The 14,635-nt window shown below is 37.2% G+C and overlaps 1 protein-coding gene across 3 annotated transcripts; it reads right to left on the bottom strand.

Annotated features, from left to right (window-relative positions):
* Positions 1-6,446: 6,446 nt before the first annotated feature.
* On the bottom strand, positions 6,447-11,446 carry LOC116717789 (myelin-associated glycoprotein-like). Of its 3 annotated transcripts, XM_032559404.1 has the most exons (13): positions 11,329-11,446; positions 10,338-10,416; positions 9,856-10,251; positions 9,465-9,764; positions 9,251-9,350; positions 9,107-9,142; positions 8,994-9,026; positions 8,827-8,868; positions 8,590-8,616; positions 8,455-8,484; positions 8,303-8,368; positions 8,191-8,218; positions 6,447-8,111 (listed from the first exon to the last, which is right to left on the bottom strand). In XM_032559404.1, exons 2-13 carry the CDS (start codon positions 10,378-10,380, stop codon positions 8,049-8,051), a joined length of 1,164 nt encoding a protein of 387 aa, XP_032415295.1. In that variant the 5' UTR covers positions 10,381-10,416; positions 11,329-11,446; the 3' UTR covers positions 6,447-8,048. The 3 variants fall into 3 exon arrangements, with proteins under 3 accessions (XP_032415295.1, XP_032415296.1, XP_032415297.1); XM_032559405.1 differs by lacking the exon at positions 11,329-11,446 and having other exon boundaries at positions 10,338-10,563; XM_032559406.1 differs by lacking the exons at positions 8,827-8,868; positions 8,994-9,026.
* Between the last annotated feature and the right edge of the window lie 3,189 nt (positions 11,447-14,635).

Raw genomic sequence — 14,635 nt, 5'->3', positions numbered from 1 at the left:
AAAAGAGAAGTAAAGAAAGCGCTACATTTTTATATTCAAGGGTTCAAAATTATTTCAGACTAGCTTTATTGAACATTGTGGAGTTAAATCAACACTACGCCGAGTCTATTTAGTCCTTTTCAGAATTGGCATTAATTGAACTCTTACAGAGTTATTTCAACAATAGGTTGAGTAGTTATAACTATTTCAAGTGTTAAAATTACTAATTTCCTGTTGAAATAACTGAAAGAGTTAAACACCAATTCTGATAAGGACCAAATTCAGAGTTGGTTTAACGCTGCAGAATTTGCTGTGTACTGAAGGCATTTCTTGTCAATAAACAGTGAGATCTGCACTTTGAATACACTTGTTTTGTTCTTTACATCGAAGCATTCACAGTTTACCTGTAATATAATAGTTCACTTTTGTTGTTCGTGCATAAAATCTCTATGCTCATTCTACAAGTCTATTTCAGGGCTTGTTGCTCATTAATACCTTTTAAAGTAATCTTCGTTAACAGCGAGGTCAGGTTTTGTCTCCTGTATCTGGTAAGAATTAGCGTGTCTTTACGTTTACCATTTATCAATTTCTTAAACATCTAACAATCAATGTTAAGTCTTAAGGAGAACCCAAGTTCCAATGGATCACCTATTTAATCGGTGGCCCAGGAAACTGGAATAGCTTGTATTAAAATCTTCCCCAATTCAAAGACTGATGGTGAAGGGTGTGGGGACTGTGGTTCTAGAGCACAATGTTTAGCCTCTTTTATCTGCTGACACGCACACGCTGCAGCTTACATAACCACATTTATGTGTGACTGCCGGCAGTCATACGTAAACAGACTGAAACTGATTAGACTACCCCTTAGGGAGGGTACAGATTGCAGAGAAGAATAAAAAGCTAAACAGGTGCTACAATCTTTGCCTCACTTGGTTTCATCCATAAGGTGATCTAAGTGATGCTCAGCGCTGAACGGTGAATGTAACTCTGTATCTGTATCATGTATGGCTTGTGACCTTTGATCATTTTTCGGCATTAAAGCCTGCTTTTATATAACCAAATCTCATTATTTTTCCAGGTAATTTACACTGAGGGGTTCTGGTCGGGTCCTGAAACTAACGGACCTGGTGGAGTACAGAGACAGAAATGAATGAACTCCAACAACAGGTTAGATGTAAACCATTTGAGTTGTGATTATGACTCCCCAGTGTGCCTCATGTTAGCAACATGTGCTGTCCCTGGTTCTTAAGATGAACACCATCTCACCAAAAAGGAGAAATGCTCTCAGAATATAATTGCCATCAGAGATGAATTTGAGGGACAGACAGGGAGATTAAAACCAGGAGTTTCCTGATTCACCTTCCAATCCCCACCTTGTGGCTGATTAAAGTCTCCTAAGTTAACTGGGGTGGAAAAGTTAAACTGTGAATGAAGACAGCATTTGTTCACTTTGTAATTTTAAATATTTGATTTAGAAGGACAAATACTTCAAAATCTGATGGCTGTACGGAGCAGGTTACCTTTTCAACATAAAAGAGGAACTAAGATTGAATGAAAGGGTAAATATTTTCTTATATGCCGCTCACCCACACCCTCTGCCTCCTTTTGACATTTTATTGTATGATGTCAATGAACCGTGGAGATAAAAATGATCATCTGGAACACCAGAAGCTGTCATCAAGAAATACCCAGTTATTTGCAGCCAACTTATTTTGGGAAATATGAAAATAATTTATATCTAAACTGTTTTCTGTCACATTTATTTTAATACTTCAACAGGAAACCTGTTAAACTTGATAAGCTATAATCCCTTCAACTATTCAGAGTTATGATTGCCTGTGAGAAATAAAACTTCAAACCTTTCAGTTTTTATTAAAGTGATGTTTAGAGCTCATAGGACCACTGCTGACCGACTTTCAAAAAACTTGCAGAGTGATTGTCTACGGTGCTGTGAAAATGTATTTGACTCTTCTGCTTTTGCTTATTTGGTCAGTCACCAAATGAATTTTAACACCAAACAAAGACGACAACAAACAAACATCATTCAGTAAATGTGAAATCAAGTATTCAAATGATTTGATGTTTTAAGAGTGATAAGCAATATAAACCAACCTAGCCTTGGGTGAAATAGAAAATGTCCTCCAAGTCTAAGAAATTGTTCTGCTACCTTTAGTGGGATTGACTACTATCAAGTATTTATGATAATTGACAATGAGTTGAAATACCTCAATTGGATATAAATCCAGACTTTAACTAGGAAATGCCCAAGCCTCTAATTTTTTCAAGCTATTTCGAGTTGGACTAGCTGGTGTGCTTTTAATAATTTTTTTAATGAAGTGTTTGTGACTTGTAGGCCATGAACCGATGGCTGCACCCTCTCTTCTAGGACTTTCTGGTGGAGGGCAGAAAGTCCCTCCTCCATAATAATCCATCAATTATGACAAGTTTCTCAGCTCCTCAAGTAGCAAAACAGCCACAGATCATCAAACCACCATCATCGGGTGCCAGTTTCGGTGTGTTCATTTGTTTTTTGATAAGTTGTGTTATTTTAATGCAGATGTGAGACACACACACGCCTACCAAAGTGTTTAATTTTTGTCTCATCAGCCCACACAATATTTTTTTCTTTTAAAATGTGAGAGGAACCATTCTGCTCGTTTTGGTTAGATTTGTTTCTGGTCATGAAACTCATTTTTCACAATCGTCTACTTGTTGTAGACTCATGGACTCAGATCCTAACTGTGTGAGGATATCATCTGTTTTTCTGGGTTATTTTTAAACCTCCTGAAAGTGACATCATTGTGCTACTGGAGTACTTTTGGCCTGCTGCCCACCTGGGAAGGTTTTAACACCCCCTAAGGCCTCAGGCGTGGTTTTGTAAGATATTTCAGACTGATAATCTGTCATTGACTTTGTTTCTCATCTGTTCTTTAATTGTCCATGATGTGTTGTGTTTTTGGATCTTTTAGCCTCAGTTTGGCTCTTTGTAAGTAATTCTTGATTCTATAGGCTTTTACAGTAATCTGGTGTAAATCCAGCAAATCCAGCAGGTCAAAATTAACTCTATCAGATTTGATTTTAACACCTTTAAAGTGTCTATATGAGTCCATGCCAGAAAGTGATAGTTTAACTCTTTTTGGAGAGTTTGTACCTTAACTTTAATTGTCAACTATCAAATCTGCTAGAGTTAATCATTTAACACTTATTAACACTAATTCAGTGTTAGATCTTAATATTAACTCTCACAGAGTTTTTTTTTAACTTCATAAGAGTTATTTGTAATTAATATTAAATAGGTATTTTATTGTTTTGAACTTTTAAAAATTCTTTGGAAAATAAACATTTAATAAAGAGGCAATGATTTTCTCAAAATGCATTTATTTAAAAACGTGCACCATAATTACAAAACACATTACAACGTGGAATAATGTGCATGTTTCACATGTCGCTTTCATTCACATATTGCTTATCAAAAGGTCTGACATATCAGTTGTGCAATACAAAATGCAGTATGCTGAGCCACATGTACAAAACCCTGGAATGAAATGGCTTAATGACCTCCTCCTTGTGTAGATCGGTTCTCCAGAGCCTTAATGAACTAATTATTTTATTCAGTTGTGGTGCAGCAGAGGCTCATCTATACGCTGCAGCACACCTGCCCTTGAGGATTAGAGTTTGACATCGCTGCAATAGAGCAATAAAAAGATTAAAAAGATCATTGCAACCAGATTAAAATATATAAAATTAATCATTAATAGAAATGTTAAGTTTTTATTTCATTTTATTTATGCTGACAACTTGGAAAATGTTTGCAGATATATGAAACAGATCGCGATGCTCAAAATTTTAGTCTTTCACTTGATAATGAGTTTTGTTTAAATTTATTTTCTAAACATTTTGTAATATTTTTCACAATGGTCTGATCTGAACAATTTCTCCAAATAAGAATTAAATCCTGTTGTGAAAAAGCTGCAATAAACCCTTTGGATTAAAAAAAAAAGCAAGGTGAAAAGTCCAGATCTGAACCTAATTTTGAGTGAGCAGAAGATTACATATACATGGTGCATATTTAAAACAGATTATGTCACAAAAATCACATCCAGACTGGACTGGACTGTTCTAGTGTAAATAATAAAAAGAAAAACCGTTAGGGGTTCAAAGTGTAGTAAGAACAATACTGAACTGTTTTAAAAAATAAAGCATTGAAGCATTATTTTTTAATGGCAATATCCTGGTCTTTTTGGAAGCCTAGTGTCATGTCGGTGTTAGTAAATGAGCCAGACACAGAGATCACATAGTGAGCATGTTTTAGATTCAAATACAATACACCTTGGTGACTTCCAAGACGAGGTAACCATCCAAGGAAAGCTTTTCCTTCTGTTGACAGAAAAGCTTATGCAATTGCTTCTACACTTTATATCAACTCCATTAGAGGCCAACTGAGTACAAATTGCCTTGGCAAGACCATCAATCTGATATTTTGGGTAATTTTCTTTCCAAATTTTTATGTTCTTGCTCTAGCAGCTTTTGCTTTTGACATATAGTGAAAAGTTTGAAAGTTACAGGTTAACCACATTGTCTATTAAGATGTTCCACAGTTTTGTACCATTCACTGACATAAAAATCTATAGGGTCTACATTTCCTTGTCGAGGTCCAACTCATGTACGGCCATGTTTATGTCATGTGGGTTCAATGTGGTCAGCCCACATGATCTTCTCATGTTGGGCCCACAATACTGAAACCATATGGGCCCCACACAGTGTAGCCCGTATCTGTCCCATTCCCAGTTAGCCCACATAAAAAAGGACTAGGGCCTACATGTCCATGCCCAGGTCCAACCCATGTACGGTCAGCCCATGCTTATGTCATGTGGGTTCAATGTGGTCAGCCCACATGGGCTTCCCATTTTGCGCCCACAATACTAAAACCATATGGGCCCCACACAGTGTAGCCCGTTTCTGTCCCATTCCCAGTTAGCCCACATAAAAAATGGACTAGGGCCTACATGTCCATTTTCAGCTCCAACCCATGTACGGTCAGCCCATGCTTATGTCAAGTGGGTTCAATGTGGTCAGCCCACATGGGCTTCCTATGTGGGGTCCATGATAGTGAAACCATAAGGGCCCCACACAGTGTATCCCCTTTCTGTCCCATTCCCAGTTAGCCCACATAAAAAAGGACTAGGGCCTACATATCCATGCCCAGGTCCAACCCATGTACGGTCAGCCCATGCTTATGTCATGTGGGTTCAATGTGGTCAGCCCACATGGGCTTTCTATGCGGGGCCCATGATACTGAAACCATATGGGCCCCACACAGTGTATCCCCTTTCTGTCCCATTCCCAGTTAGCCCACATAAAAAAGGACTAGGGCCTACATATCCACGCCCAGGTCCAACCCATGTACGGTCAGCCCATGCTTATGTCAAGTGGGTTCAATGTGGTCAGCCCACATGGTCCTCCTATGTGGGGTCCATGATACTGAAACCATAAGGGCCCCACACAGTGTATCCCCTTTCTGTCCCATTCCCAGTTAGCCCACATAAAAAAGGACTAGGGCCTACATATCCACGCCCATGTCCAACCCATGTACGGTCAGCCCATGCTTATGTCAAGTGGGTTCAATGTGGTCAACCCACATGGGCTTCCCATTTTGCGCCCACAATACTAAAACCATATGGGCCCCACACAGTGTAGCCCGTTTCTGTCCCATTCCCAGTTATCCCACATAAAAAATGGACTAGGGCCTACATGTCCATTTCCAGCTCCAACCCATGTACGGTCAGCCCATGCTTATGTCAAGTGGGTTCAATGTGGTCAGCCCACATGGGCTTCCTATGTGGGGTCCATGATAGTGAAACCATAAGGGCCCCACACAGTGTATCCCCTTTCTGTCCCATTCCCAGTTAGCCCACATAAAAAAGGACTAGGGCCTACATATCCATGCCCAGGTCCAACCCATGTACGGTCAGCCCATGCTTATGTCATGTGGGTTCAATGTGGTCAGCCCACATGGGCTTTCTATGCGGGGCCCATGATACTGAAACCATATGGGCCCCACACAGTGTATCCCCTTTCTGTCCCATTCCCAGTTAGCCCACATAAAAAAGGACTAGGGCCTACATAACCACGCCCAGGTCCAACCCATGTACGGTCAGCCCATGCTTATGTCAAGTGGGTTCAATGTGGTCAACCCACATGGGCTTCCTATGTGGGGTCCATGATAGTGAAACCATAAGGGCCCCACACAGTGTAGCCCATTTCTGTCCCATTCCCAGTTAGCCCACATTACTGCTAAATAGGGCCCATACATTTAGCCCATATGGGCCAGCCCATATGGGTCCCATGCTACGTTAACCATATGTGTCTCATGCAGTTTGCCCAGATAAAACCCATGCCCACTCATTACCCATGTAGCCCACAACAAACCCAAGTGGGGCCCACTCATGCATGCTGGCTGGGCTTAATACATTTCAGAGTTAAGAAGAGTTACTGTTTCCATTTTAACACCTCTAGATTTGATACGGATAACACTTTGTTTTAACACTGTACTTTAACTACTAATAATATACACCTCAGAGTTACATAAACAGAATGTGACTCTATTAGAGTAAAATTAATTCTGCTTTTGCATAAAGTCTACTAACAACAAAACATTTAACACTTTTGAATTTGCTGTGTATGTATGAATAGTGAAATGAGATTCATCATGCTTTATTGGTGATTTGTCAATGATCAAATAAAAACTGCACCTTGTACTTATTCAAGATGTCTGTGGGTGTGGGGTCTAACAGTATAATCTAAAATCAACTTTTTTGAGCTTTACATAATGTTATTCCCTCATCAAAAACATGGAGTGTTGCTTTGATTCTTTCATGATTATTTGAGTAATCCTTTAATCTCCACTGGCAGCCATTTCTCACCAAGTGCCGCCCTTTCCTCTCAGCTCCTCCTCTGAGCTCCAGTCTCCAAGCAAAGGTTTTATCTCACAGAGCGCGACTCCCCAACTCAGCTCCTTCAAAGTAGCGGTAGCAGCAATTAGCAAATGTTGTTAGAGGCTTCATGGAGATATGTTGTTGTGATAACGGGCAGAAGGGGGAGTGTCGGAAAGAGCACACAAATTTCAACACAAAGGCCCAATTTCAGAGTGTTAGATTATGAAGTCAAATTTCTATTAAGACATGTTTGATATATACAACATTTTTAAAACAAATGAAGGTAACGTAGTTACTTGATTGTTTTTGTGAGATGGCACTATCTGAAATATACTTCATACTTCCCCTTTAGTTGCAGATTCCACTTTGCATTCAGGAATGGAGGTTTGTGTTAACTGGATGTTTACCTATTTGTCGGTCCTGTGATAGATTAGGAACCAGAGATAAACTCTGCATCTTGGACGTTGACCACTGGCACTGACTCCCCCGGGACCCTTGCCAAGAATATTTGAGGATGGATATATGAAAAATAGACTTTTGGCCAACCTTTAAGCAACTCCAACATTTTAATTATTTGATCATATTTTTAAAGCTTTTGTACACATGAACCAATCTTTTGCCAGAGAAATTTAGTGCTTAATTTGAGACCTGTACATTGGTTGCCTGCTCTTCAACTGAGCAAGGCAACATCTCCAATGGTAATATTTTATCAGTTTTCAGTTTATTGTTACTATTTGTCAAAGAGTGCCAATAAAACATCTCTGTTTTCTTTTAAAAGATTTATTTGCATGTAGAAAATATTTGACATAGTTTTAAGTCAAACATCGCCTGAAACAGATAATGCCTGGATTAATGGATGGACGGATAAATTTGTGATTTATACAAATAATCACTGTGACCCACACAGACACAGACCCTTTCATTTCTATTGGTAGGGATGCCACAGTGGGTGCAGTAAACGTAGCGTATATTAGCATAGCTGGTATTATAAAGCCTTAAATCTGTATATATGTAAAGCATGTAACTTAACTCACCAATAAATCAGATCAGCAAAAAGAACACAACCTGTTTGTTGAAACAAAGTGTGCTGATAATTACACTGGCTATTTACTTTGATAATCAATTTTTACATTTTTACATGTTTCCATAAATATTCAAGTCTGCGGTGTTCATGTAGTCATCGTTGTCATCCAGGTCCTATGAAGAATAAGAATGATAAGGGTGTTTATAAAAAGCGGACTGAATTTTAAATAACTGGAAAAAAACTGAATCATACCTGTTTGTAATTGTTGGATTTTTGTTGGCTTTATGGTCCCACCACCGCAGCAGAAATAACAATTAGAAACTTTTCATATGAAATATTTCATAAATCTAATTGAAGTTGTTACCTCTTTGGTGACGGGAAGTGGGGTTTGTTAATTTTCTGTCCACCACAGGAGTTTGCATTATTGGGACTGATGATTTGAATAACAGGTTTTACAATTAAAACACACACCAAGAAAACTTTACAACTTGTAGTTCTTTTAAGCTAATTGTTCACCTTAGATCATGCTCATTCCTTTGGGGTCTCCTGTTAAAGACAAATGAAATACTTTATGTGTAATATTTCAAATAAAAACACAAGAGCTTCTCTTATATCTAAGGTTTTTACAAAGCCACAAAAAATTCCACTTACCTCGAAAATCTGCTCCAAATAGACCTTCTGGGAAAAATAAAGAAGGAACAGAAAGTATGCAAATGTTTTAGGAAGCATTTTGTCTAAAGTCAAAAAAGGAATTAATCTTTTATGTTTAAGAAAAAACTCCCAACTCAGCAATTTGCAGGTTTATTTTAAAGCTGCAGCAGAAAATATGAACTTTTTCTCTTAAATTCAGTGCTGAATTGAGAAAAGTAAAAAAAATAAATCTCTTGCCTTTGATCAGAACGAGTTGGTCCTGAGGCGCCAGGACGAATCCTAAAAATGTCACATACTGAATTAAATATTATATTAGATAAGTACAATGTTACTAAGATAAGAATAATCATTTTTATCTGTCTAACAGAGACACGGACATTGTTTGCAAAGCGACCATTTCTCACCTGCGAGACAGTCTAGACATCCTGTTCCACATGCTAATGTTAGAGAAGTAAAGTGTGTTATAATAATGTAGTTAAATGTAGGTGTGACTGTGAGCAAACTGTCTTTTTTATACCTGCCATCTTGACTTTGAAGCTCTTGAATACGTTTCCTTTAAAAGACCAAACACTTGTTAAAATATTAGACATCTGCAACCAAATGTCATATTTTATTTCATATTCACTGTTAATGAAAATTAGTTTGGTACTGTGTTACTCACTTGTATTTCTTCACCATCAAAACACAGAAGAGTCCAAAGATCACAGCAGTGGCAGCTACTGCAACAGCAGGAATGATGATGTGGTTGTAGTTTTGTTGGCCTGCAAACCAAATGTAAACCATTTCTTTTTTATTGCAAACAGCAACAAGTAGGCAGGATTTCAAATGGCTGTTCTTTTAAAATGAATAAAAAAGCAAAACAAGGTTTATCTCACGTTTTACATTAAGTGTGAACTTTGCCTCGGATTTTATTCCCCCATTAAATGTTGCTGTGCAGGTGAGCTCTGATTCGTCATCCTTTTCCTCAGGAACGAAGGACAGGATGGACTCTGCCTCCCAGACCCCTGAATGAATGTGTTTATGAACTTCAGTGATGTCATCATCCTTTCTTTCCCGACTCCATTTAATCTGAGGGAAATGCGAGGGGCAGGTGTGGTGAACAGAGCAGGTGAGAGTGTAGGGTTTGCCTTGAGTGGCCGTCTTTATTGGACCCAGTTTGAGTTGAGGTTTGTCATCTGTGAACAACAAATTCAGGTAGCAGTTCATGTAAAAATGGGTTAAACATACAAGCAGGTTTGAAATCCAGCATATAGAGTATATACATACGGATCATTGTGACGTCAGCACATTTCTCAACAAAGGAGTACTTTTCTTTAGTGGGTTGGTTGGTGTCTTTTCGTACAAGTTCAATGCGGAAGCAGAAAGGGCCGTTGTCATGATCTTTAACTTGAACTATTTCTAAGGTGCAATTGTTCTGACCCAGGTTTCCCAGCAACCTTGTTCGGCCCTTAAAGCTGTCCAGGATCTGTGTGCTGTCTTCATGGTAGAAGATCTCGTTCGATTTGTCCTTACGATGCCAGATGCCCCTGAGTCTGGAGGTAGACAGGTAAGTCCCAGGATGACTGACTGTACAGGGCAGCACAACACAGGAGCCAACTAGAGCGTCAATGGACTTTACAACATCGGCTGTCCACTCGTCTCCAAGCACAGAGCTGCAAATGACTGATTAATCAGAACCAAAGCAAAAAGTTACAAATAATTATTGAGGAATAAAAGAAGATTTATGAAGTAATTTACTAATCACTTACCAGCCAAAACCAAACACATCATAATCTTTCTCTCGTGGTCCATTGTGCCGCAAAACCCTGTGGGTTTGATTGTTCAAATCTGAAGGAATTTATAAAGGAGGAAAAAAGTGGTGGGGGTTTGGGTACAACATCATAATGACGCAAAAAATAAAGCAAATTCAGAACAAAAGAAGTATCTATGCAGAATGCTAAATCTGAAAATTTGTGTGGAATTCAGAAAAACAAAATTAAAACATTCAATTTGCAAAAATATTATATATATAGTCACCTTAAACAAAAATATTAACTACACCCACAAACAATTTTGAAAAGTATTTACTTTGATATCCTTCAATATGAAAATGACATGTTATATATCTGAATGTGCAAAGGACCTCGTGTTTTGAGTCAGAAATCTGCCTGCAATAGAAGCTCTTGTACAGTAATGACAACATGTTGCATAACTGGTTTCTCCATGGATTAAATTGCTGCTCGAAATATTAAATTTATTATTGCTTATTTAGTACAGAAAACATTGTGAACAGATTATATCAAAATGAATAATACTGGGAAAAGTTCAAAACAGCAGAATACTTACTGAAATTGCTTTGGGAGACTTGAATTTATTTAACATGATGTTAAATAAAGAGGAAGTTAGTTTGTTGTTCTGTGTACTAATTTGTCTGCCTTTAGCAAAAGAAACCAAGTTCCTTACCCATTCCTTCATTTTACAATAATATCAAATAGTTCTATCATTTTTTAATCATTCAATATATTTTTAAATTGAATCAAGTATTCAGAAAAAACTTTTTTTTTAAAATAATATCCTAATTTAAATCAAAATGTTACATTAGGAACAATCAGCAGAGAAAGTATTAAATCTAATCACTACTTTCAATGTATTTATCAATGCTAATCTGATTTTTTATTTTTTTTTACCAAGCCCTTATTTTATTAGAAAAATATGTGTAAACTAAGTTTGGTACAACTATTACAATTGTCAAAATCTTACCTAATGTCTTGTCTGTGCGGTTTTCTGAAAACACTTCTGAAGACTGATTCTCTGATTTGGTTTCTGTAGTTTGGCAGCCGCCACAGTTACTTTCACGGTGTGTGAAAATGTAAGAGTGTGTGTAAAGGCAGTGAAGCCAGAATTAATGATGCAGAGAACAGGGAGTGGTCTCAGCTGTATTACTTATCTGTATGAAAATCTCTGTTATATTTTAAGACATAGAATTTCTGACTCTAATCAGGAAGGAAAATGCTTCTTGTTTCTTGTTTTTATCTTTCCCATGCGTGAAGTTACAATTGACTTTACCCACCAGGAAATCAAATTTGTCATCAGTTGTAGATTTCCTCTGGCTGTATAAAGATCACTGCAGTTTTCTCCATCACAGTGACTGGTCTAAACAGAGCTACAGAAAAGACAAAAATGTGTTTCTTCCAACATTTAATCAACAGATTAAGCCAAGACGAGAAGTGATCTGGTAAAAAAATAAAAAATAAAAATGCCTTGCCTTAACGGAAATGCATTCGACTCCACATAATAAATACGTTTCTGAAAAACAATGAGATTTAAAGAAAATTTACTAAAATGTCAGTGATCGTAAGACTGTGTGATAATTAAGGAAGTTGGTACGTATAAAAATCCACCATTGACTAGTCATTACATTTGTTCTTGGTCACCTTCAGCAGTACATTATAGGGCATGTCCTTCGTTATCTTCACTCTATTTTGTTTAATGAATGTATTTTTTTTTACAGTGTATTCTTTAAGAAGTAAGGCAAGGTCAGCAGAAAAATCAGCATCGGTGTAAAATGCTTTGTTCAATATTGAACAACACTTACAGAAATTGCTTTGGGAGACTTGAATTAAACTCTAGAGACCTCTGCTGCTCAAACAGCTTCATGTTTTGAAATAGCTACATTTGATACAGCAAATGGACAATGGCAGATGTTCAGGCAACATCTGAACATTGTAATAATAACACTGGTAATAATCAGACTTTAGCAGAACATTCCTTGACAGTTGGTATCCACATCTATTGCACAAATAATCAGATGGATTTTGGTGCTAAAAGATCAAAATCATGCATTTCTTCAGACTTAAACTACGGTTTACAAATACTAAAGAATGAACAACATTTCTCCCCCTGTCATTGATATTATCCTTACGTAGAACAACATCAGAAACAACGATTCATCACTGGTCTGTCTGGTTTTATAAGAATAATGCATGATTAAAAGAAAAGACTTGTTTACAAGTTGCACATAGAATCATCAGCTTAATGTAGTTCGTCGGTTTTAGTTAGTAAGCATACATTTTTCCATCTTGCACAATAAATTTCAGAATTTCAACATGTGATTCCACATGCTACCTTGATATCATCACTTTTTATTCCTGACATTTGGAAAATATATGCTGAACCATTTAGTCACCTCGACTAAAGTTGTTAACACACTATTATACTCAAAATGTTTGATCACTTTAGGTTCCAGGCTGATTACGAATGAAGTTTATCTACAATGTGATAAACAGAAAGAGCTGAGAAAGACAGCCATTAATCAACACTGATTAACTTTTGCAGTTACAGCTGTTAGTCTCTTAGTGATGTGATTAATTGGTCTGATGAGGTCATGACTTCAGGGCTTTAAAATGAAGGAGTCTGTCTTTTGCATTGCACCGAGACTTCAGCGGCCAGATCAGCAGAAAGAACACAACCTGTTGTAATTTGCTCCATAAAGGTAAGAAAATGTACAATCTTATTTCTCTGATATGTGTAGATTCATTTTTACAATAATTCTTACACTTTGTGTTTTACTGGATAGATTTGATCCTTGGATAGTGAAGCTCTCAGCTTTTCTAATGGGTAACTCGACGTCCGCTGGCTTCGCTGCTTCAACTCCCAAGAGGCTGTCCTGGGGACACCAAAAGGAGGACACTGTCAAGCTGCAAGACTTCCTAACCATAAATGAGGAGGATCTTTGGAGCGTTAAAAGGAAGCAGAGCCTAGCTGTCAAAAAGATTCACCTCCCTCACAATATCAATTATGTTCATCTGGATTTTCAAGACAGAGGGAATTTCCACCCAATAGGTGGAGAAAGCATTAACCCTGCTTTTGTGGAAGAAAGCAGCCAATGAGTTTATAACACAGTTTGGTGAGGAATTTTTTTTTTCAGCTGTGGTGCTTAAGAAGGGACCAAGTTTTTTTCTCTGTAGCTATAAACTAGAAAAAAGGAAGTGATACAAGATGCAAAAAGTAAAAATAAACGTACTGACAGTTCACTTCATGTGTGATGCATGCTTCAAGCTGTTAGAGATTGAAACTTAGTAAATATGTTTTAAAAGATGACCTTCACTATTGACTTAATGACAAAACTAGAACAAGAAAAACAGCATGAATTATAAGAATTAACTCTCAGGTGGACCTTTTTTTTTTTTTAGACAAAAGTACCTCAACTTATCTTTTAAGACATCATTTGTAAATATTTCAGTCATTCTAGTCGTAATGTTTTCGCATTTAGATAGTCTCTACTAAGTTGCCATGTGTAAGTAACATTGTACAGTAGCGTGTTGGACAGATACAGTAAACACTGCTTTGTGTCTTTGTGTTGGTTCTTATCGAGAACATCCTTGAGATAAAAATAAATAACTGATGAGCTCAGGATTTACTGAAACAGAATACTGTAACTGTGAGATAAGACCAGTGTAACATTAGAAATAGTGGCTGTCACTTAATGAACTTTACAGCATAAGGCTGACATCTTCCAACACTGAATTAACTTTTGAAATGACACAAACATGGAAGATTTGGGGGACAGTTTTGGATGTTTTCACCAATGTGTTGCTATTTATCTCCATCTCTGCTGCTAGATGGTGATAACATTATGTTCTTTATTAATAAACTTGGACTGGAAACAAAATAAAATGTTGTTGTTCTTTAAAGGTATCTCTGTACCACTTTTCTGCTACAGTTTTATTGTTGGTACAATAGTTTCACATTTGAAAAATTACATTGAAAATTTGATGAGTGCCACAAATTTCTTGTGTTTTTTTTTTTTTGCACTTTTTTGAAAGGTATTCCAATTGCTATGTCATAGATAGCAATGTATAACTTGGTGTAATATACAAGAAGCAGGACTGACTGGTTTTCTTTTCAATAGTATTTTAAATGGGAATTGAAAACACAAACACTACAGAGTGAGACACATACGTTGAAATGTAATAACTGGGACAAAACATATGTGAAGACAGATTTACTACAGGTCAAGTTTTATTCACTGATAACAGTGAATCTTGAATGACCAGATCTGGACTGT

Source organism: Xiphophorus hellerii, chromosome 3 (genome assembly GCF_003331165.1).
Source record: "Xiphophorus hellerii strain 12219 chromosome 3, Xiphophorus_hellerii-4.1, whole genome shotgun sequence".
Lineage (NCBI taxonomy): Eukaryota > Metazoa > Chordata > Actinopteri > Cyprinodontiformes > Poeciliidae > Xiphophorus > Xiphophorus hellerii.
Note: the sequence above shows the minus strand (reverse complement) of the source record. Positions and strands in the feature narration are given on the sequence as shown.